This window comes from Pezoporus flaviventris, unplaced genomic scaffold, assembly GCF_033815535.1.
Source record: "Pezoporus flaviventris isolate CSIRO_AGI_PZ_B2104156 unplaced genomic scaffold, CSIRO_AGI_Pfla_v1 ptg000213l, whole genome shotgun sequence".
Lineage (NCBI taxonomy): Eukaryota > Metazoa > Chordata > Aves > Psittaciformes > Psittacidae > Pezoporus > Pezoporus flaviventris.
In genome coordinates this window covers 4,321,864-4,344,498 of record NW_026892761.1, presented here as the reverse complement: position 1 = coordinate 4,344,498, position 22,635 = coordinate 4,321,864, and the positions used below count along the sequence as shown (strand labels likewise).

General features: G+C 44.7%; 1 protein-coding gene across 6 annotated transcripts in view; it reads left to right on the top strand.

The window, feature by feature from the left end:
• The window catches only part of NCOA6 (nuclear receptor coactivator 6), a 30,161-nt gene extending 11,876 nt beyond the window's left edge, over nt 1-18,285 (top strand). For 2 of the 6 annotated variants that reach the window (XM_061441583.1, XM_061441589.1), the window contains 6 exons: nt 5,345-5,466; nt 6,359-9,346; nt 10,814-10,882; nt 12,004-12,040; nt 14,580-14,728; nt 17,676-18,285. In XM_061441583.1, the coding sequence (XP_061297567.1) occupies nt 5,345-5,466; nt 6,359-9,346; nt 10,814-10,882; nt 12,004-12,040; nt 14,580-14,728; nt 17,676-17,722 (3,412 nt within the window). In that variant the 3' untranslated portion in view covers nt 17,723-18,285. Of the gene's footprint in view, nt 1-5,344; nt 5,467-6,358; nt 9,347-10,813; nt 10,883-12,003; nt 12,041-14,250; nt 14,729-17,675 lie in introns of those variants that run through there. The other 4 variants (XM_061441584.1, XM_061441585.1, XM_061441587.1 and 1 more) reach the window with 4 other exon arrangements.
• Nucleotides 18,286-22,635: the final 4,350 nt, after the last annotated feature.

Sequence of the window (22,635 nt, the reverse complement as noted above, 5' to 3'; positions counted from 1 at the left end):
TGTTCCTTTTTGGCCAGCATGCTCTCTGTTTGCCAGCTATCATGTGGCTTTTTGCTGTTGAGAGTCTATTAATACCAGCACAGGGTGGTAGACTGCTGCTGCTCTACCTTTATTCAGCTGAAATGGTAAAGGCAGATCTGCTCTATCTAATTACTCTGCATTACTAGCTCTAATTATTCATCTGCTGCAGATGAGCCACAGGGGCATTGACCGGAATCCACGTGAGGAACATCTGGGGTTTGTTTCCACTTTGCTTTAGAAAAAGGAAAAACTTTGCACAGCAAACTAGAGCCCAGGAATATCCAAATTTTGAAGTTAAATTGTTAAGAACAAATGAGGTGGCAATGGCACATTAAGTTACTGGTGTGGCTGTGGTTCCACCAGTCCCATTCCTTTGAATAATCATTGTAAGTTCTTAACCTGAAGTTTATGCCACCTTTCCCAGAGAGAGATGTCCAGCTCGGTGCAAGGAGTGGATGGCATTTGATTACTAAGCAACTGTTCAATATTTAATGTTTTCCCCAACCTGCATTTTCTGCACAATGTCAAGATTCCTTCGTGAAGATGGTATTAAATTTCTCGTGGACCTGTTAGCTGTGGACTGAAGCAACTCGCATCATCTGTAGCAAGAGATCTGTTGTGACAATGGTTAATTGGCTGAATTAGTACTAAAATAAAATGCAGGAGCTGTTATGTGCATTTACAGGTACAGAAATGCTGCATGGGGAAGGCCACAGGTGACAACATGCCAAGCCTTCTAGCTTTGGTAGATTGTGGCTACATGGAAGAGAGGTGTTTGAGGGCATGAAGGTGTCTTCATTCGCCATTCCAGAAATTTTAAGTGCAAGTAATTTGGCAAGAGTGGGTTCTACCAGTGCATTCCATAGGGTAATGTTCTGTGGTCCAGTTGTAAAGAACAGTAGAAGTGCATCTTCCTACCTTTGATACATTAGATCTTGCAGAGAGTCTTGAATAAATAGCAAGCAGCTATTTTCCTGTTTGTTGTTCACTTGACATTCAGAGCTATCCAGATGTCTTTCAAACAAGCAGTGTCGAATTTTTCCTTGCACCAAAACCATTCATGTTGCATAGCTACTACCCAACAGCAATTTGGATAGTACCAATAGGCACTGCTGATCATTGTAGCACAGTAAAATATGGAAACCTTGTGTCACTTTTGGTCATCTGCATCTTTCATGGAAAGTTTGGGGTTTAGGGGTTTATTTTTTGTGGGGTTTTTTTGTTTGATTTGTTGTTTGGTTTTGTTTTTTCCCAAATCAAAGATGAAAACAAAAAGGCCTTTTTATTTCCAGGGAGGAAAGGTCTGGTGCTGTGTGTAAAAGATCAAATGCTTCAATTCTCAATAGGTTCCAATAAAGTAATAGTAGCCACTACTGTAGTGAGCTGTGTGCCGTGGAAGTGACAGAGGATTTGGAGGGGCAAGTCGGACTCTTGTGAAAAGAAGACCCTTTAATTGTTAAAGAAAAGCCTTGTTAGGATTTTGGTTTCATTGTTCTTACTGATCATCACCCAGCTTCATTCCCTGTGGCCAGGGAATGGCAATAAGCAGGTATATAAAGCTCTCCTCTGAGCTTACAAAGCCCCACAAGACTGCTTGTTAAAAAGTTTTCACAATAAAGGAAGCCTAAGTTACAACTTTTCTATTGAACTATGACAATTCAAAAGAATTTTTAGCTCTTAAATATAGTTTTTAATCAGATTTCAGTGTACTTAAATGAAATACCACTCTGGACTTAAATTTTCAGTGAACATTCCTTTGCCATTGCTACCTGCAGAATGCTGACTTGGGACCTGATAGTGATGAGCATTTTGTTTCTTAATGGGACTGTATATTAGTCACTTTACTGTTGCAGAACCACTGAGAAGGGAGCTATCCTTATGCATGTTGTTGAGATTATTCTCCAGCAAAAAGAGGGCAACTGCAATGCAAGCTGGCTGTAATACCTCCCTGCCTCATTGGCTCCTGCCTGCCCTAGCATCATTAGGCAAGCTCAGCGTTTTCCTGTCTTGCCATTGCTGATTCTATTAAATCTGCTTTGGATCACTTTCTTTTGCGTCAGAAGCGAAGGGGATGCTTTCATCTCTGCTTCTTCCCTGCCCTTCTCGCTCAGAAATGTGAGAATTCAGAGCAGCAAACCTTGTGTGGAAATGTTTGATAAACACACTAAAAATGGCCCTGTTTCTTTCTCAGAAATAATTTCTGAGATGTAATAATACAGTAACAAAAGTCCCATTAGTAATATGGTTTGTAGACTGAGCCATTGTGGAATGTAAATAGGATAAGTGAGCTATTGAAGGAGTTTATTCAGCTGAGTCTAAAATAGTTTTAAGTTTGCTTAATTGAGCAACTCAGCATTGGAATGAAAACCAAGACATTAAGTAGGATGTTCAAGAGTAATTGCCTCTGCTTTCTGAACCTGAAGATTGTAGATAATGGGATATAAACCGAGGAAAAAGATGCTAGATGGAATGTTTTTGTAGATAAAGCGTGTTAGTTAAATACCTGCACAAACAAGCAGTTGTTCCATGTTCCCCTGTGCAGAGACCATGGGCATCATGTGTTCCAGCAGAACAGAAAGAACACACTAGGTGAAGCTCCTGGAGGCTTTGGGATCTGCAGCACCTTGGGTAATGGGCGCTGGGCAGGGGCTGCTGGTGCTGCAGAACAACACAGGGGAGTCAACCAGATACAGAGAGCTTTAACCACAGATCTGGAGGTGACACTCCCTGTACACCCAGAAATGGAACTCATTTAGCATCAAGTGCCCTTCTATAAACACAAAAGCTGATGCAGAGCATTTTACCAAGTCAGTTGGGCTGGTTCTGCTCGTATCTGAACTGTAACTTCGTTTTTGCACACCTTATCTCAGCATCTGCAGTGCTTTTTGGTGGGTTTTTTGTTTGGGGTTTGTTGGGTTGTTTTGGGGTTTTCTTGTATTCTGGAGTTCTCTCTCCACTCTGACAAGGGCTTTTGTATCTGAAGGTTATGCTTGAGGATGCAGCTGGTGGAACAAAGGCTTCACTTGTGACAGTATGTTCTGTACCTGATGTGCAGTTGTTTGGGTTTTTTATGTCCAGAGCAGTAGGAAAGAAGACCAAATAGAGAATATTTGTCTCTCTCACAAACTTGCTTATTGTTTGCATTCAGAATGTAGGGGGTTTTGCTGGTTGCTGAACATGCCCAGTGAATTTCAGCAATATTCAGCCTTCAAGTGATGTTTAAATTGTCCAGCAATTACAATAGCAGTTTCTCCTACAATAACTGCTGCTCTTTGCTGGCAAACAGCACTCGGGTCTGTTTGCACAATTTGTACATGCCTGATCAGACCCATCTGGCAGGAGATGTTTTCTAAGAATTCATTTTGCACCACCATTGTTTCCTAGGTTAAACCTGTTTGTGCTGTGCTGCTCTGCACTGGCTTCTGTCTGATCTTTAATTGTAGCATTTTCAATCTCCCACCATTAGAAACAAATCACAGATGGCAAAATCACAAACCTAAGACTGTAGTCACAATTTTAGGCAGTTGTTCCAGGTCACGGTGCTGGCACCTACCTCAAAGGCTGCAGCTCCTCTGGGTGATTTTTGGTGCCACAATTTGTGTTCATTTGTGGCTGCTAATATAGTGCTTCTGTATGCATTTTTCGCTGTTCAAATTCACTGTTGTAGGCAAACAACGACTGCATCACAAGGATTGGGAGTGTGCTGGATTAGACAAAAGGATTAATGCATTCCTTGACAGTACTCACCTGCTCAGCAGCACTGTTTGAGCATTCTGTGTTTGTCCCATATCTTACCTTTCTTCTCTCTTGGATTGTTCTCCCCAGTTTTGACCAGCGGGCGTTCAGGGACTTGTAAGTCACAAGCTGCTTTTTGAACACTTGTATCAGGTCATTAGAGCAGGCCTGTGTCTCTCCATGTCTGCTATACAGATGCTGGAGACACTTACTCTCAAGTAACATTAAATAAGATAGGTTTCTCTGCCTTTATTTACTACAGATTCTTATTTTCCTGAGAATTTCTCTGTCCTTGCTGTTTCTGCATGTTTCTGCCTCTTTGTTGGCAGTGGGCTAATTTTGATGTCTTTAACTTCACGCTTCTATTGTATAGTCTTAGAGAAGGACTTCGGGGCACTGGTGGATAAAAAGCTTGAATATGAGCTGGCAGTGTGTGCTTGCAGGTCAGGAAGCCAACTGTATCCTGCGTGTATCACCAGCAGCATGACCAGATTGAGGGAAGGGATTCTCTCCCTTTGCTCTGAGACTCCTGCAGTCCTGCATCCAGCTCTGGGGCGCTCAGAGTAAGAAGGACATGGACCTGTTGGAGTGAGTCCAGAGGAGAAAGATGCTGCCAGGGCTGGAGCAGCTTTGCTCTGGAGCCAGGCTGAGAGAGCTGGGCTTGGTCAGCCTGGAGAAGAGAAGGCTCCTGAAGGGGAGACCTTAGGGCAGCTTCCAGTGCCTAAAGTGGCTACAAGAAATCTAGAGAGAGGCTTTTTACTCGGGACTATAGTGAGAGGACAAGGGGGAATAAGATTTTAAACAGAATCTTTTCCCTGTGAGGATGCTGAGGCACTGGCACAGGGTGCCCAGAGAAGCTGTGGCTGCCCCATCCCTGGCAGTGTTCCAGGCCAGGTTGGACACAGGCGCTTGTAGCAAGCTGCTCTAGTGGAAGGTGTCCCTGCCTGTGGCGGGGGGTTGGAACTGGATGAGCTTTAAGGTCCTTTCCAACCCAAACCATTCTGTGATTCCAGGATCACTTGCAGAGCCTCAGTATCCCACAAAGGTTTGCGCTCTGGTGGGTGAAATAACGTCCGATGCATCGGTGCATTTTGCTGTGATGTTTATGGAGGTCTCGGGTACCCTGAGCTTGTCACTTCTATGTACACTACTGGAAGAAGTGTTGCTACCATTGAAATACATTTCTGTGCTTCTACCCATGATATTTACTTACCTATACAGGTGTCACAGCAGTATTAGAGGGAAATCAATTTAGTTTGGATATAAATATCTATATCATTTGGAATATCCATTGGCATTTTCCTAGTTATAAAACTCGTATTCAGAGTAGGAAAAAAAGGGGAAAAAATGTTGAAGATCAGTAGAGCACCAGGTAACTTCTTCAAGTGTATTTAAGGCACAGGAGTGACTGCCAGCAGACCTGAGCTCTGTGGGCAAGTCTGACCTTTTACACCAGAGGCAGTGGTGCATGGCAGTGAGCTACTTGAAGGTCTGTGAAAAGTGCAAGGAATTAATTCCTTGAGTTCTGGCAGCAGAGGTCGAACACTGACATGAGGCTGGATCTTAATTACAGTTATTTTTCTTTCAGTTCTTCAGAACCACGTCCAGCTGGCCTGGAGGAGAGCGATCAGTCATCACTGTCTGGAGATCAAGGAATGAGTTTAGATAACTCAGGCCCCAAGCTTCCGGATTTTGCAAGTAGGCCACCAGGTAGCTGGATTTTTCTGTGGATTATCTGAATGTAATAACTACAGGAGAGCTTTTAACTCATCCTTGTGACAGGTCTGGTTTGTGTCATCACACAATCAAGGCCAAAGCTTTTTTCCCTCCTAGTAACTGATTGTTAAAATGTTTTCTTTGAATTAGCTCAAAATGAAGAGGTGTCCACAGTCTCATGTATCGTCCTGTAGGTATCATACTGAATACTGCAGTTATTCAGCAATAGGATAATTGATACAAAAATCTGTATTTCTACCTGTAGCACAGACTGATGCTTTAAGAAGTATTAACCAAATAGCTGATTTTTTAGAATTAGGAAGTAGAGACTGCAGTTGGAATTGTGCTTTGCACATAGGGAGAATTAAATCCAAAGTCTGCAAAGGAATTTGTGTTATAAGCCACATGGGTGGTTCTTAGCACTGTTTTTAGGCAAGTAATACATGGCAGATTCTACTTTGTACACTAGAAAATGTCAGACCTGTCGCATGTATGCCAGGCCATGTCCAACAGTGCCTGTCAAACTCTTTAAGGTTGTTTTGAGGAATATTAGTGAAAGTCCAACTCTGCAACTGTGGCAGAAAGCAAGCCCATGGACAATTGCAGGGTCTTCAGCTGGCATGAATCTGGAGTAATAGTAGCTGGTATGATACACTAAGAGATCTCCAATTGCTTGTCATACAAGTTATTCATAGACTGAGTAAAAATACCTCTGAGAATTCGGTAGTCCTTGTACTTATTTGTAAAGCCTGTTTCATTGATGTGGCTCTCGCATAAGACAAACAGGCTCCTGGCTATACTTCCTATCTGATCTTGTTTGTTACAGAAATTACGCTTTCTCTGATCTTTGGTTGGTTTTAATGAATGCATCATCTTGTTGTCTCAGGTTATCCATCTCAGCCAGTGGAACAAAGACCACTTCAGCAGATGCCACCTCAACTCATGCCACATGCACAGCAGCCACAACCACAGCCCCAGCAGCAGCCGCAGCCACCATCACAGCAAGCCCAAGCAGCACCACAAACACCACAGCAGCAGCAGCAGATGATGATGATGCTTATGATGCAGCAGGATCCCAAATCGGTCAGGCTTCCTGTACCACAAGGAGTTCATCCACCTAGAGGGCCTCTGAATCCAGATGCTCAGCGAATGCCAATGCAGCAGGGTGGTAACATGCCAGTAATGGTTAACCTCCAGGGTCCTGGGTCAGTGCCTCCATCTCCTGATAAACAAAGAATTTCCTTGCCAGGCAATCCTCCTCTGGGAAATAATGCAAGAAAAGTGGTTTATCAAGAAAATGTCCAGAATCCTTCCAGCTCACCCCTTGGAGAGGTTTCATCAGTTTCCTCCCTTCCAGAAGGAGCTGGAGCTGAAGGCCCCCCAGCGTCAGCAGCTCAGAATAACCTGACATCACATTTAGTAGTTTCACAAAACCAACTAATGATGACAGGACCCAAAACTGGACCCTCCCCACTTTCAGCTGCCCAAGGTACAAGTCCTCAGCAGCAGTCGAATTCTCTGTCTAGTGCTCTTACACACCATTTTCCAAATGTTGCCACCCCATCACAAACTGCAAGGCCTAAAACCCCAAACAGAGCAAGCCCAAGGCCATACTATCCTCAGACTCCTAATAACCGTCCACCTAGCACAGAACCATCAGAAATCAGCTTGTCTCCAGAGAGACTCAATGCTTCTATAGCTGGTTTGTTCCCTCCCCAGATTAATATTCCTTTACCTCCCAGACCTAATCTCAATAGAGGATTTGATCAGCAGGGTCTTAATCCCACTACTTTGAAGGCCATTGGACAAGCCCCATCAAATCTCACCATTAACAATCAGTCTAGTTTTGCTTCTCCACAGTCACACAAATTGGAAAGTGTGGTCATGAATTCAGGAAAACAAACCAACACTGGAGGAACAAAGAGAGCAAGTCCAAGCAATAGTCGGAGATCCAGTCCTGGATCCAGTAGGAAAACTACCCCAAGCCCTGGCAGGCAGAATTCAAAAGCAGCTAAATTGTCATTGACAACTCCGCAGAATCCATCTCTCTTGCAGAACATGGAATTACAAAGAAATATGATGGCTGGTCCCTCTTCTTTGCCAACACCTGTGACTTCAAGCTTCCAAAACAACATGCTAAATAACCCGAATCCTGCAGTATCTGTACCTCCTGTGGTGGGCATTCCCGAAGACAACAAAGAGAGCCTTAGCGTGCCTCAAGATAACGAGTGTCAGAGTGCTCAAGGTGTCCAAGGTAACAAAGACCAGCCCAGTATTGAACTAAAAGGTATCCCTACTCCAGAAATGAAAATGGTGGTTCCAGAAGAACAGCCAAAAAAAGATGGGCAAGCTTTGGACTCCAGTAAGCTTCCAGTCATGGAGGAAAGTAAACCCATGGTGTCTCCAGCTATGAGGGAGGCACCAACTTCCTTAAGTCAACTTCTTGATAATTCTGGAGCTCCTAACGTAACCATTAAGCCTCCTGGGCTGACTGGTCTTGAAATGGCACCGATAGTTACCACTAGTGAGGAGCTAAAGAAGATAGCTGTCATTCCTCCACTGCAAGATTCATCCTCGAGCAAAGAGTCATCTAATTCACTTAGCTTGCCTCAAAGTAATGAGCCCTGTTCAACACCAGGGCACCAGGAACTGGGAGAAATAAACTCAAGTGTTGCACAGAGCGTTCCTCCAGTAATGCAGAGGCCTGTCAGCTCTTCTTCTATTTCAGGTCCTTTGCCTCCCAACCAGATAACAGTTTTTGTAACTTCAAACCCTATTACATCTGCTGCTAATACATCAGCACCATTGCCATCTCACTTGCAGCCTGCATTGGTGTCAACTGTTGTCACAATGCCCAATGTAGGCAACAAAGTCATGGTGTCTGAGGGACAGTCAGCAGTTCAGTCGAATGCCCGGCCACAGTTTATTACACCTGTGTTTATAAACTCATCATCAATAATTCAGGTTATGAAGGGCTCTCAGTCAAGTACGATTCCAGCAGCCCCCATGACTTCTAACTCTAGTCTGATGCCTCAGTCGGTCGCGGTTGTTGGGCCTTTGCATATACCACAGAATATAAAGTTCTCCTCCACACCCGCTCCTCCCAGCACATCATCCACCAGTCCTGTTTCTACCATTCCCACCAGCAGGCCACTGGTTCTTAATCCCTTGGCACCTCCTGGTCAGCTGCCTTCTCCTGCTACAACTTCTTCCAGTGCTCCCTCAAATCTCCCTGCTCAGCAAGGCAAAGACTTCAGCCCAGAGGAGACCTCTTCTCAAAGTGGTGGGTCGAGTGACCAGTGTTCTGTTACAGCAACGCAGTCAGGACCTGTTGTTTCACCTCTTTTGACAAGTAGTCCGGGATCTGGGAACAGGCGCAGTCCTGTTTCATCAAGTAAGGGGAAGGGAAAAGTAGACAAGATTGGCCAGCTCTTGTTGACTAAAGCTTGCAAGAAAGTCACTGGCTCCCTTGAGAAAGGGGAAGAGCAGTATGCTTTGGATGGCGAAGCAGAAGGTCAGGGACTAGAAACATTGGTCCCAAACAGTTTGGGAACAGAGCAGTCACCAGCAGAACTAGATAATAAAACTGTGACACTGCCAGCACCCAGTCTTCTAAAACAGAGCACTTCTGGGCCTGGCTGTTCGGGTGCCAGCACCACAGCTGCTGCTCCTGCCTCCACACCTCCGAGCACATCAACAAGCACTCCTCCTACCAGTGTACCACCGGTTGTAACCACTCCTGCAGCCCCAGACCTCTCACCTGCAGCACCAAGCACTAATGGCAGTAACCACGGTGCTGCACCGGCTGAGCAAACCGGGGCTGCTGTGGTGGAGGAAAAAGCAGGAGCACATCAGGAACTGCTACAGAATGCAGGTAAGTCCAGTGCTGCCCTGTGTAAATGTAGGGTTGCTTCTTTAAACTTCCTAGGTGCTTTTCTCTATGAACATAATAAAAGTTAGACCCCACAGCCAAGGCTGACAACTCCTTTTGTGTTTCTGAGTGTTGGGGTTTAAGCCCAGCTGGTAACTCAGAACCACAGAAGCACTTGCTCACTCTGACCCCTTCTTCCTTCCCTCACTCCCGGAGGAATGGGGAGGAGAATGGAAAGAATGTAAATCCCACGGGTTGAGATAACAGTCCAATAACTAAGGTATCATACAAAACTACTATCAATAATAATAATGATAAGGGAAATAACAAGGGGAGAGAATACAATTGCTCACCACCTGCCGACCGATTCCCAGCCCAACCCAAGCAGCGATCTGGGCCTTCCGGATGACCTCCCCCCAGTTTCTATACTGGGCATGACGTGCTGTGGTATGGAATAGCCCTTTGGCTAGTTTGGGTCAGGTGTCCTGGCTCTGCTTCCTCCCAGCTTCTCCTCCTCCCTTGGCAGAGCATGAGACTGAAAAGTCCTTGATCGGAGTAAGCATTACTTAGCAACAACTAAAAACATCGGCGTGTTATCAGCGTTGCTCTCAGGCTAAAGCTGAAAACACAGCACTGCACCAGCTACTAAGAAGGAATAAAAATGACTGCTACTGCTGAGCTCAGGACAGTAAAATCGACAGAAGTCAGCACAACTGAGAACTTCAGCTTGAACACGACGTCCCTGTGGCTCTTAGATGTATGTCATAGCTGTGTGCCAGTAGAAAACGGAAACATTTCCTTTAAGCTTCACAGAAGGAATTCTGATTTGTTAGGAGAAAGATGGAAGTGGGTATTCTTCATTAAAAAGTAATGTTTAACTTTCTGTCTTCATGTTCTAAGTTCATTATCACATACAAGAGTAGACCAGAAAGCGGTAGCCTGACAAGAACTGATTTTCCATCTTAGTTTTAACTTGGCAACTTAAGAAATGTTAAGCCACGTCATCTTGTTGCCAGAGGACTTCAAGGGAGCCTCTGGAGCATATTTTGCACCCTTGCAATTGAAAGAGTGAGGGCATTGATTCATTTACAAAGAAGCTTTTTTTGCCCCAGAACTTCTGTTGAAATGAGCATTAATCTAAGAGACTGAACTCTTTAATTTCTAGGACTTCCTTTAATTTCTCAGTCTGGTGAAAAACTGTTGCCATTAGAAAAGGGATTTATGATATTTAATTTCATCACTTTTCCTAGTTTGAGAAAACTTGGGATAATTCTGACAGAGTTTTAAGCTGGGGAGGTGTGCGTGGTGGGGGGAGAATAGAGTGTAGGTGAGCAATATTGCATCTGTAAATGAAAGCATTGCAGTAAGGTGGAAGATGCAGTGTTCTGTAAAAGCAGCGCGATTGCACAATAGAAAATGTTTGCGACTCCCTTTGAAAATAATGCTTTTTCCCCTCCACTTTTGTTCTAGCATCCTCTCAACCTTTAACACAGAAAAAAAGTTCAGTTCCACCATCAGAAAGTACTGTTCAAAGAACAGGTAAATCTTACTTTGGAAAAGCGGAATGTAGGTGAACTAAACTGTGTTTGTAACTGAAACTACACCTAGTTTAATGCGTATTTAATGGTCATTAACATGCTTGGCAATTTGGGGGTTGGGTTTTTTGCTGTTGGATATTCTCCCTGTTCAAATTTTGGGTAGGAAGAAAAGTAACTCTTTCCTTATGTTGCTTGGTCTGTATTTCTTTTGTTACCAAGATACTTGTTTTTCCCAGGCAGTGCTATATAGACTTACACTGAAGAGCCTGATGTTTCAACCATGCGTATTGTAAGGGGTGTTTACCAGAAGAGGCCAGATACTATCAGTTTTCTTACCCTTTTATTTTATACCTGTATTCCTTGTCTACACTCTAGCAAACTTTAGGTACTGAATTGATCCTAAAGGCAAAGCCACGGTTCAGTGCAGCAGTGTCCCAGAGGTTTGGGGGTGTTTAAGGGTGAGATGGAGTTGTTATAGGCACCATGACAAATGAACAGTGAGTTAATACCTTACATTGTGATGAATCCCTAAGGCAGTTTCTCACAAGAGGTGCTGTGTTTAGGTAGAGATAATCCCTCTCAACAAAGGGTCTGGTGGATATGAGAATGAAGAGATGGGACAGTTAAAAGGATGAGAAATCTACATTATCTCCTGAGAGATTTTCCAATTCAGCAGAAGTATAATTGGGCTTCAGAAGATTGCCTCCTTTTGCATTAGAAGGTCTTGCTGTAAGAGGTGATTGGGTTAAGGTAAAATTTAATGTGCATAATAGATCCACATTAGTATTTTTAAGGTTTAAAAAGAATAAACCGTAGATGTTTTAGAAGTGATAAACTGTCTAAAATGGGAGCTGAAAAAGGGAGAGGACTGTAGCTCTTGTCAGGAAGTTTCTCCACCATTTTCTTCTGCAGGGTTCCTTTTAACTTTCCTCTGCCTTAGCTGGTGCAGGTTATAAGCAGAAAGAGCACTTGGCTGACCTGGTACTTGTTTGATGTGTCAGTTTGCTTTGTGAGAAACAGTAGATGAGAGAAGATTATTCTTCAGAGCTAAAGCATAATGAGAATAATGTGAGATGGTTGTGCCTTGACAGTGGATTTTAAAATTATCTTTTTCTCTTGTAGAACTTGAAACAAATGCTCCGGTAGTTGCTGGTCAAAGGTAAGGAGATAGTTTGTGTAGATGCAGAATAGATGTAGCTTTCATGGGAGGAAGTCCCTTTCTCTTTGCTTCAGTTGCACACCTTCTGCTACTGCTTTTCATTTTCTTGTCCATGCCCTTTCTGTCCTGCTAAGAAATTGGGATCAACTGTGTTTCAAAACATTGCTGAAATGCAGAATGTAAGGTAACGTTTCCCAGCTCTGTCTTCATGCTTTGGGCAGTGTTTCCTCTTATCCCTTCAGGCCTGTTTCATGTCCTGGAAGGGTCTTGAAGGTTCTACTGTTTGCTATTTTCTGAAAACAAATCAAAACTAAAACCCCCAAAGCCTGCAGCTTAGTTCTTATGTGAAGTTTTGTTTTCTGCACTTCAGCTTTTCTAAAGTTTGGGGGTTTTCTGCCCTTGTGACTGTTTTCTCCAGATTTCTTCTGTTTGCCTGTTGACACCTGCCAAAACCTGATAGGAAAGTCAGGTAGAAACTTCATCGTGTGCCAGTTAAGACACTCAGTAATTAAAAAACCAAATTTCAAAAGATTGTGTTCTGCCAGAAGAAAATGCAGTTTCCAAGGTCTGTTTCTGTTAGATTCTAAACCCACCAGACTCTTAAACTCAGTCTAGGCAGCTGTAATGATGAACCTTTGTAAGGTTTTTGGATAACAATGTAGGCACGAATGGCTGAGTTTTTGATGCTCCCCATCAGTGGAGTGAAGCCCTAAGCCAGGGCAAGAGGTACAGTTAACTCATTTGGTTCATCATTTGTAAGGGAGGAAGCACAGTACAGTTCCTCAGATCAGAAGTGACTCCACATTGAATATGTAACTGTATTTACCATCACATGGATTGGGATCTTTGTACTTGTATCAAAGATGAACTGAACTGTCAGTACAAGTTTTCTTTAGGGTGCAGTTCCTCTGGAAAGCTGATGGTGTGACACTTAGCAGATGAGCAGATTCTCCAAGTGAAGCACCCTTGCATGACCCTTGTCCACACTCCTCAGCACATCAGATGACCACGAGTGCATTTCTGATTGCATTTTTCTGGGCTGATGCTTTTCTGAGCAAGACCAGAAAAGAAGGGAGGTTTTCAGACAGAATGTGAATCTAGTGATGGCTGATAGAGTGGCCAGCTCTGAGCCCCTGGAGTTCAGCACTGTTTGGTACAAACCTTAGAGGAACTTGCAACCTAGAAAGCACCGGGAATATTTTTACTTGGGACAACTTGATTTCCTCCTATAAAAGAAGTGATGAGTTGGTTCCTTTGGGATTAGTGACTAGATCTGTTAAAATTATCTGTAATAACTGAGCTTCAGCTGCTGATGCCTGTTTGCTTGCCTCCGAGTATCCTCTGAAGTAGGTGGCTGCTATTGCAGCTGCCCACATTACTGACCAGAAGAGCAGTTTGTGACCTGTTTGGGGGATTCAGTTTATAGGTTGCCTATGATCCTGTCTATGATTTATTTTATCTGAGACAGTCCATGTGCTTCAATATTCTCCTCTGAATAGTCTCTCATTGAGAAACTGTGTTTTAAGTCGTTAAAACTACAAGTGTTTGTAGTAGGTTTTCCTCTCAAAATAGGTCTTCCTCTGAACCAGTGGCAGTGTAGTGGAGCCTCTGGAACGCACAGGTCTGCTCTGTGTGTTTTCACTCGGTTCTCTGATTAAGGCAGCCTTTCTTGACATCTCACAAGTATCACCCCAAGGCCATGAAATGAGTTGTGTTTCTCCTTTTCCAGTATTGGCAGTGATTTACTTGGTTCATTACTTACCTTTGAATTCACAGGAGATAAGTTTAGCGTAATCTTCAGAAACCACTTAGGCAACAGAAATTGTCTGGCATTCATGCATTAAGGAGAAAACACCCAAACCTCAGGAGGAATTCACAGGGTAAAGAGTTAATTACAAAGTGTAGCACTCTATCTGTTGTCTCGGGGACAGGAAATGTGGATTTCCACGCTACCTAAATTATTTGATATAGCAGAAAAAGCTTTCTATTATGAAAAGAAACCGTTTTAACGTCAAGCTTTAAAGCTTTAAGAAAGTTTAAAATAAGCCTTAAGCTTTTGAATATTGAAGATCAGTGGAGTGAGTCTTGTAAAAGCAAAAGCTGGCATACTCACTGAAGAGTTCATAATGCCTCCTTGTGTTCATCTGCAATTTCAACTCTGTGTTCCCATATCATAGCGGTCTCTAATGTAACTTGTTTGCTTTTCCTAGACTTCAGTAATGGTGGCACCTGTGGAAAACAGAGCAGACAATTTATAATGCATCTAATTTCTTGGTCTTCTAATGTTGAAAATATTCTCTTTGAGGACTTCTCAATTCTGTATCCTCTGGTAATTTTTAATAGAAACGGACTATACTCTGGCTTACTCAGGTCATTCTGCATCTGATAAAACTTCTGGTATCTCTAGCATTTCATATCTTCAGTGCTAATAGTCCGGAACTGGTACCTGTGTCGGTCCATCCTCCAGCTTGTCTGAGTTGCATAGAAAAGCATAATCCTTCTTACACTTCATCAGAAATATTTTGTCCCACTTTATTAGTAATGAGACAAAAGAGAATTGTGAAAAGTCTAAAACTCCAAGTAGAAGAAATTCAAGAACAGAGGATTCTGCCGCTCCACAGGAAACTGTAGAGAACGGACAGCGCAAGAGGTCCTCCCGACCAGCATCTGCATCCAGCACTGCAAAAGGTAAAATCCACAGCCCTCATTTCTCTGGAGAGGGCAGGCAGTAATGTACTGCCCCAAGTAATAACCCCTGGCTCGTAATGATGGTTTACAGCTTCTAAGTGTGCTTTTAACTCTAGTTTCAAAGATTTAGACACAGGTTGGTGTTCAAGTGTTGACCGACATCTGTACTGGCAGTGAATCTTGTGTGAATTTCCCATTGTTAAATGTGTGGAACTTGTTTTCTGCAGTACTCAACAGCATAGCGTTCAGCAAGCTTGCCTAGTTGCAGTTGAATTCTCTTGGCAGAAATGTGTTGCCATTGAAAGGACTGTACTCAAGTAAAAAAAGTCACTCTTTCTGTTTTCCTGAAGCCTGAAAGACACAAGACAGATGCTAAAGTCTTCCCAAGTGCACAGTCAGCTCTTGTGAAGCCAAATGGTGTGGTTCAGGCATGTTCAGAACGCTGCCTGGATGGCAGCCTGAAGCACCAAGGAGTGCTGTGTGCTAGCACAGAGCCTCAGCTGTTCTTTCCAAGAACATGTGAAATCCTAAAGTTACAGATACTAACCCGTGGCATTAGCAGTTGCTGACGTGCCTTATTGCTACCCAGGCTTCAGTCTTGAACAGAGTATGCAGTATTTGTGTGAAACACATGGTCATTGCCAGAATGGGCAATCCGTGGTGCCATTCTGTGTTTCCGAAGCTAAACTCTGTCAGCTCCGTTTGTTTAAGGGTCAGAAAAATCCTGATGGACAAAATTTGTTCAGAAGGGTAGAGAGAACCCAGCAGGAGGCAACATTCAACCAGGATATTAAAGATAACATACAGAACAAAGAGGTATTGATATAAAATTCTTATAAAAGGAAGTCAAGTTGAATTCAGCAACCATTTTCCATACTGAAGGTACTAAAATTGGATGGTAAGAATATTTGCATTTTAAGAGTTTCAGAGAAGACTTCCAGCTTGTGATGAATCTCAAAGATGACATGGAGGGACCTGTATGTTCTGCACTTTTGTGGCTGCTGAATTTAATTAAATCTACTTCTTGTGGCAGGATTGTGCAGAAGAACCTGAGTCTGTATTGTAAAAATCAATTCTCTTTCATGATTGTGAAGAAAAGCTTGAAAACTGTGAAGCCAATGTAAAATCTTTAGATTTGGTGATACTGTCCTGAGTGTGAAGGGACCTGAAATGTATGGGCCTGCCCCCATACTGTAACGAGTAAACCTAAAGATGACAACCAGTGGCACATCAAATTCTGGGGATGTGGGAACATGAAAGTACATGAAATTGAAATAACGCCAGAACTCAGAGGTTTTGTAGTGACCGTATTTATTACCTCTGTAAGTAAAATCACTGCTTTTAAAACGTGCACCTGAAACTCATGCAGTATCTAAGGGGTTTGCTTGAAAACACTGATCCTGCTTACAGTGTGGTACCCTGGGCTGTGGTTACATTGCTTCATGCAAGCAATGACTCCTTGCAGGTGGTAGAGAAAGCGAGCAAAGCAAGGCTCTCTTGTGGACGGGAACAGGCTGGTTAGTGAGGGAGCTGGTGTAAGGAAGTTTGCCAGTTGTGCCTACTCTGGTCTGTGGTTTTTGTTAGCGAATCAGAGCTTTAGAAAGCACGCTTGGTTTGTATGCTCCTTCTAGACATCTGCAGGTGTCTGTGTCCTGAGAAACTCTCACTGGTCTGTGTTAATGTGGGGCAGGGAGAAGCTCCTGTTAGGGGTGGATTAAGGCCGCTGTAGAAATGGCAGTTAGGGAAAAACCTGAAATGTAGCAGAGAGAAAGACGTAAACTTTGACCAGTTGGTGTAGGAATCCCTTTGCTAAGCATCAGGAAGGAGGAGGCAGAAGGGTAACTGTAGAAGGACCTCACAGCAGCAGGGCTGGCTATAGCAGCTGCTGCCTGAGCTGCTTCCATAGTGCTGCTGCTCAGAGGGAGCTCTGGTAAGTGGGAGTCGTGCCTGCTGAGGTGTTCCACTTCTGAAACCTGGTGCTGTGTTGGCATTGTCACTTCTTGGAGTACTTCAAGCAAGGGCTGTTGCGGCATTTACTGTAGTTTCGAGTTTGTTGAATTTTATAACGTTGCTTCGTTTTGGTTTTTAAATACAACATTTAACAGCCATGGAGTTGTACTGTCGCTCCTCTAGCTTTAGATGTCTTGGGTGTCTTGGAAATCTTTTCCCTATTGACTCTTAAAATACACACAGCTCTAATAGCTTTTGGAAAATACTGTCAAGAGCCAAAGATACATTGCCAACGCTTAAAATCCCATTTTTGAAAGATCTAAAGATGCAAACACCTTTGGTCCTTACTCTGTTTTGTTTTGAAATGGAAACGTTAGTGCCTTGGTAAGTGCACTGAACATGTCATCTGCTTTCACCGCAGCTTCTGCGAGCGCTGCTCCTCACGGTGTTTTGTACCTTTCTGCATAGCTGCTTCTCTGTGAATCATAATGTACACTCAAGAGACTCGTTTTCTAATGATCTGACTTCCCAAGGACTCAAACAACTACATTTGTAATTCATGTGGCAGGCTCCAGATGACCTTCCTAAGTGTTTTTTATAGCACCATCTCCACGATGCTGGCTCCCGCTGCCGCAGTTTGTGCCCAGTGCCCGTTTCACAGAGGCACATCTTGAGCACACTGTGCATGTGGGGAACTAACATTGAACACTTAAACATACAAAACCACCCAGATCTTAAGGCTGATACATTGCGAGCTCAGCATTGCTGAAGCCCTAACGCTTGGAAGTCGTGCCCTGCCAGAGCTGGGGGAAGGCTGAGCTGTGTCCCAGCGTTGGTGTTTGTGTTGTGACTTGGTGAAGAGGCAGTCCCGGGTCTGTGGGAATCCCGCTCCTCCGAGGTTTGCACTCTGGTGTGATGGTGGCAGGGCAGTCTGTGCACCTCTGGTGAATGGCTTGTCGACTTCGTATCCATGCTTCTTTTCTTCTCTTAATTTCAGAAACGAGTGCCAGTGCAATGCAGTCAAAAAGAAGAAAATCCAAGTAAATTACTGCATGGAAACATGAAACTTGTAAATGAGTGTGAATTTACCAATAGCGATTTTGAGCTGTGATTTTTCTTTTTTTAAATAAAATTCTGTACAGTAAAGTCCTTTTAATATTCTCCTGTTCCCCCAAAATGATTTTTTTTTCTAAAAAACAGATAAATAGATATAAAAACTGGGTTCTCCTAAAACCCCCTGGACTTACGAAGTGAAGCCGAGGGTTAGCACATGAGGTTAATGTGTTTGTATGAAATGGAAGGGGAGGGGAAGACAATTGTAAATTTATTTGTTTCCACTTTTCATAAATTAGAATACAGGGTTGTCATTTTTAGGTATTAAAAATAATGTATTGTGCTGTTGTTTAAGTACTGTATGTGAATAGCAGTAAGAGGGTTTAGAAACAAACCCAATCATGTTTGGAAATGTAAATAATTTTATTATATAGTAGATCTGATGTATTTGTTGTAGAAATGGACCAGTGAAACAAAACAGAAAACAACATAAATGTAAGGGTTTGTATAATGTGGAATCCCTCATGCTCTAAATAAATGTTATTGTCCTATAAGTTGGGTTGAATTATTATTAGCAACAACAACCGCATCATTCCAAACAGGAAGATTGAAGGGATTATTTAGAGCTGGAGGCCTGCAAGCTCCTTATATGGAGCTTTAGAGAGGAGTTTGTTTAACCACAAACGAATTAACTGATGCAGCTGTTCTTGCAAAGCAAGAAAACACAGCCCAGGCCACGCTCCTGCCCTTGGGCTCTGCGCAGGGAGCACATACAGGGTGAGGAGGCCCAGGAGACCGCGCTCCCCGCGAGTAAAGCTGCTCAGCAGGAGCATGCAGCAGAGGGAAAAGCTGGATGGAATGGGTTGAACGCAGGAGCCTGCAGTCTGGTACGTGGATAACCAGCAGAGCCTGGTTTGTGCGCAGGGCTGTGGGAAGTAGGTCAGGCCCCTTGTGCCAGGGAGCTCTCGCTGGTGCTTTCGGATTACTCGATGCTTTGTGCACAAACAGACACTTGGGCCTGTTTCCTTCTCCTACACAGTTGTAGAAACATATTGATATGTAAAAAGGCTGATGAAGTTGTACTTAAATGTAAATCTTCACCTTTTATCATGGAAGAAATTACCCATTTGTGCACAAGTTACTAGACACTGAGTGAGGCTCCCATCTCTGGTCATCACTGTTGCAGTGATGCTCTGTGTCTTTTGCAAGGGAAATGTTATAGATGCTGGTGGGATGCTCTGAATCCCCAGCTCTCCCCCAGCTGTTTACACCTCTCTTGCTTTACAAGGGGCAGTATGAAGCTGGTTTCCACAAAAAGCATCTAATCCTTTAGGATTATAGATCCATACATACACATTTATATGCACGTGTAGGATTATGGATCCATGCACACACATTTCTATATGCATGCATATATTTTATATGCATGTATATGTTCTGGATGCACTCACACGCATGTAAGTACAGTCAGTAGGAAGTGGTTTCTGAAATGGCCCATTTTACTCCTTCCATCCTCCACGTTGCATTTGCTAACCCTCCTCTTTAGATGGTTTTATTCCACATCTGTGCTAAGGACAAGGTGGGATCATCCCATGCCTGTCAGAAGGTTTTGGTGGGGCAAGAGGGGTCCCCCCTTCTTGCTCTTTGATGTCCTCGCCTCAAGTCTGCCTGGAACGTGAGGAGCCAGTGTGCAGGTAACGTGGTGATCACCCTGTGCTGTGCTATTGCCAGTGGGGAAGTTGTGGAGCTGGGATGAAGTCCACAGACCTGGAAAGTCGCCTTTGCAGGCAAGGTCCATGGACCAGTAAACTGGGGAGGAGAGGGGATGTACTCTTGGTTGTGGCAAACACCACATGGGGGAAGCAGATGGGCTTGAGGGCAGGGTCACTACAGGGACACGGACCTTGGGAAAGGACAACTGCAAGATCCTGCACCTGGGAAGCAGTCTTGGAAGGAGCTGCAGCCTCTTGCCCTTGTGCCCACTGGCAGTGACCGGCGGAGAGCAGCTCTGCAGCTCTCGAGGTGAGTGAGCTACCTCTGGCTTGGTGCAGGGATGGGGCTGCTGCACTGCGGGAGGTGATGGTTCCCCTTCCCTTGGCACTGGTTAGATCGCATCTGGAACATGATCACCTGCTTCCCAGCACCATCACCCCCTATGCACGCAATAAAGATGTTGATAACATAGAAGGGACACAGTAGAGGGTCACCAAGGTGGCCCGGGGCTGGGTGGCAAGACAGAACGTTGCCCACGGCTGTGTCTGCTCTCATTTTGGGTATTTAGAAGGATGGAGACTCTTCCCCTTCACTGGGCAGCCTGCTCCTCTGGTCAACCACCCTTGCAGTGAAAAAGCATTTTCTTATGTTTAAGCAGAATTTCTCTTCTTTTTTACTTCATTTTGTGCCTCTCATCCAGCCCCTGGGCTGAGAAGAGTCTGTGTACCCCCAGCACGTGGATGGGATCCCCCTGAGCCTTCGCCAGCCCTCTCCTCATCTGTGGGACACTCCAAGCCCTTAATCACCTTAGGGGCATCTCTCTGCCTCTCAGTTACAATGTGGGTGGTATCAGGCTGTTGTTTATGTGCTTGGAGAAACAGCTCCAAGCTGTTGAGCTGCTGATGCTGTAGACACTGGTACATGAGGTGGCTCTCACCTTGCTCAGGGCCATCAGCACCTGCTTTAGCTCTTGCAATCGTCTGCTGAGCTTCAGGGTTTGGTAATGGGGAGGGGGGAAAAAATCCCCTCAAAGACTCTGTTTGATCCCCTCCCCTTGCTGTCAAAAGGGGCTTTTTTCCTACTGGCTTGTCTGATAGTCACAGCATTAAAAGCTTGCTTTAAAAACCAAAGCATTTTGCAAACAGGTCCTTAGAGAAATCCACACAAAATAGTTTAAATATATATATAATTTTTTTTTATTTCTCGTGGTTTTTTTCTTTATATTAGATTTTTTTTTCAGTCAAAAGACAGCATCACAACCTAACAACCAGAACCAGGTTACATACACACAGGCACACTACATAACGTATTCCAGGCAGTCGTGTCCTTCAGTCTGTTGACACACAGCAAATGTTTAAACAATGTCCTACGAGGAGTAGACACCTTTCTCTACCGACCTTGCTTACACCGATTGGACATGTAACACACACAGAAAAGGACAGGTTTTGTTAGCTTCGAGTTTCGGACGAGGTTTCGGTCCTGCAGCAGAGGTGATGTAGAAAAACAGGGGGCTTCTGGTTCCTCTTCTCAACATCCCGGTGTGGAAGTTGTCCCACTGTTGTAAGGCATTCAGCAGAGCACGGCTGATACAGAACTGCTGCGTGGGCATCTGCTTGGTGGTGTGGGTGCTCTGCAGCACCCCAACAGGGTCAACCCCATACAGGGCTGCGGCCGGGGGCGATCACATTCTCCAATGCATGTTAGGGAAGGCTTAAGGCAACCTTTTCCGACCAAATAGCACCTTCTTTTCTCACCAAATAGCACTTTCTTCTCCTTTCTCTTGGAAGGAAGCACCGGCCATTGAACACGCTCTCTCCTGGTCAAGTGCTGGTGCTCGTGCTGCTCACTCTCCATGCACAAACCACTGGGGAACTGGGGTTTAGGCTGAGCTTTCCAAAGCCGCCTAAGAGATTTAGCATCTGAAATGCTTTTTAGCTAAAACAACAACAGAAGCTCAGTGCTTTCCAGGGCATTCATTCTGTCCGGCTTCTCCGGCGAGCCCAGCGTCTGCTTTAAAAACAACGTAGAAACACAGGGATACCGAAAACTGCCTCCCCACTCAGCTCTTGCATAGGGCTTTTAACTGCAGTTCACCGGTTTATTCAAGTCCTGCAGCTGCGGTAAAAAAAAGGATGCCAAACCATGCGGAAGGGTGAAAGGCACATGAACAGTCAGTCCAGCACGGAGGGACGGGGCGCGCGGAGCAGTGTTACAAGCAGAACACCTCGGGTTCATACATACAGCTAAAATATTGCAGTGCTCAGTGGCTCTGTACAGGTGCGCTTGTGAGACCAGAGAAAACGCGACTATGCCACCGTTACACCGCGCGCTGTTCCCTCACCCCTGCGCTTCCCGAGGCATAGTTGTGTCGATACAAAGCTGAGGATACGATTTCAGTGGGGCTGGGGCACAGGGTGCTCCCGGCTTCCCTGATGTGAATGCATGGGGTGAGCGCGAAAGAGTGGAGGAACCCTGGGCTCCCCTGCGCAACCCGGTTTTAAGCTACACTTGAAATGTACTGTGCCGCTTTCCCCCCTCTGCTGCAAGGGATGAAACCTTCCTCCCGTAAAAGTGCTGGAACATGAGCAGGGGGGAAAGCAGAGGGATTTTCGGGGTTCTCTGTAACAGAGCCAGAGCTTCACACAGTGTTTCCATGCACCAGGGCATGTGGTAGCATCCCTTCAACAGAGCTTTGCACTCGCTGTGGGTATGGGGCTGGAAAAGCAACCCTCAAGCCAGCCCTGGAGGTATTAGCTCCAAGTGAGTGTAAGGGGGACACACACCTCCGCATCGCCTCTGAATAAGAACTTTATACAGGACGACAGCTAAGAGCCATCCCTGTTATCAACTGGAGCTGCTCATCTTGGTGGGGTGAGGACCGAGCCCTTCAGGATGCTGGGAAATAATTCATGACACCAACATCGTATGGAGCAGATGTCCAAGAAATGGGAGGAGATGGAAGCTCCTTGAAGACAAGCCCTGAGGCGACCAAGCCTATTCAATGCCCTTTAACGTTCCTGGCTGGTCTCCTGGCATGGAGGTGCTGCAGGTGCGGTGGGTATCGACAGTCCCCAGTGGCCAGAGCCACCGTGGCATCAACTTTTAAGCCCAGATGCTCAGGGAAGACTCACGGATCACCCCTTCTCAGCACAGGGGAGCAGGGCTCGGCGCTGCCTCTGGCAGGCAGCAGC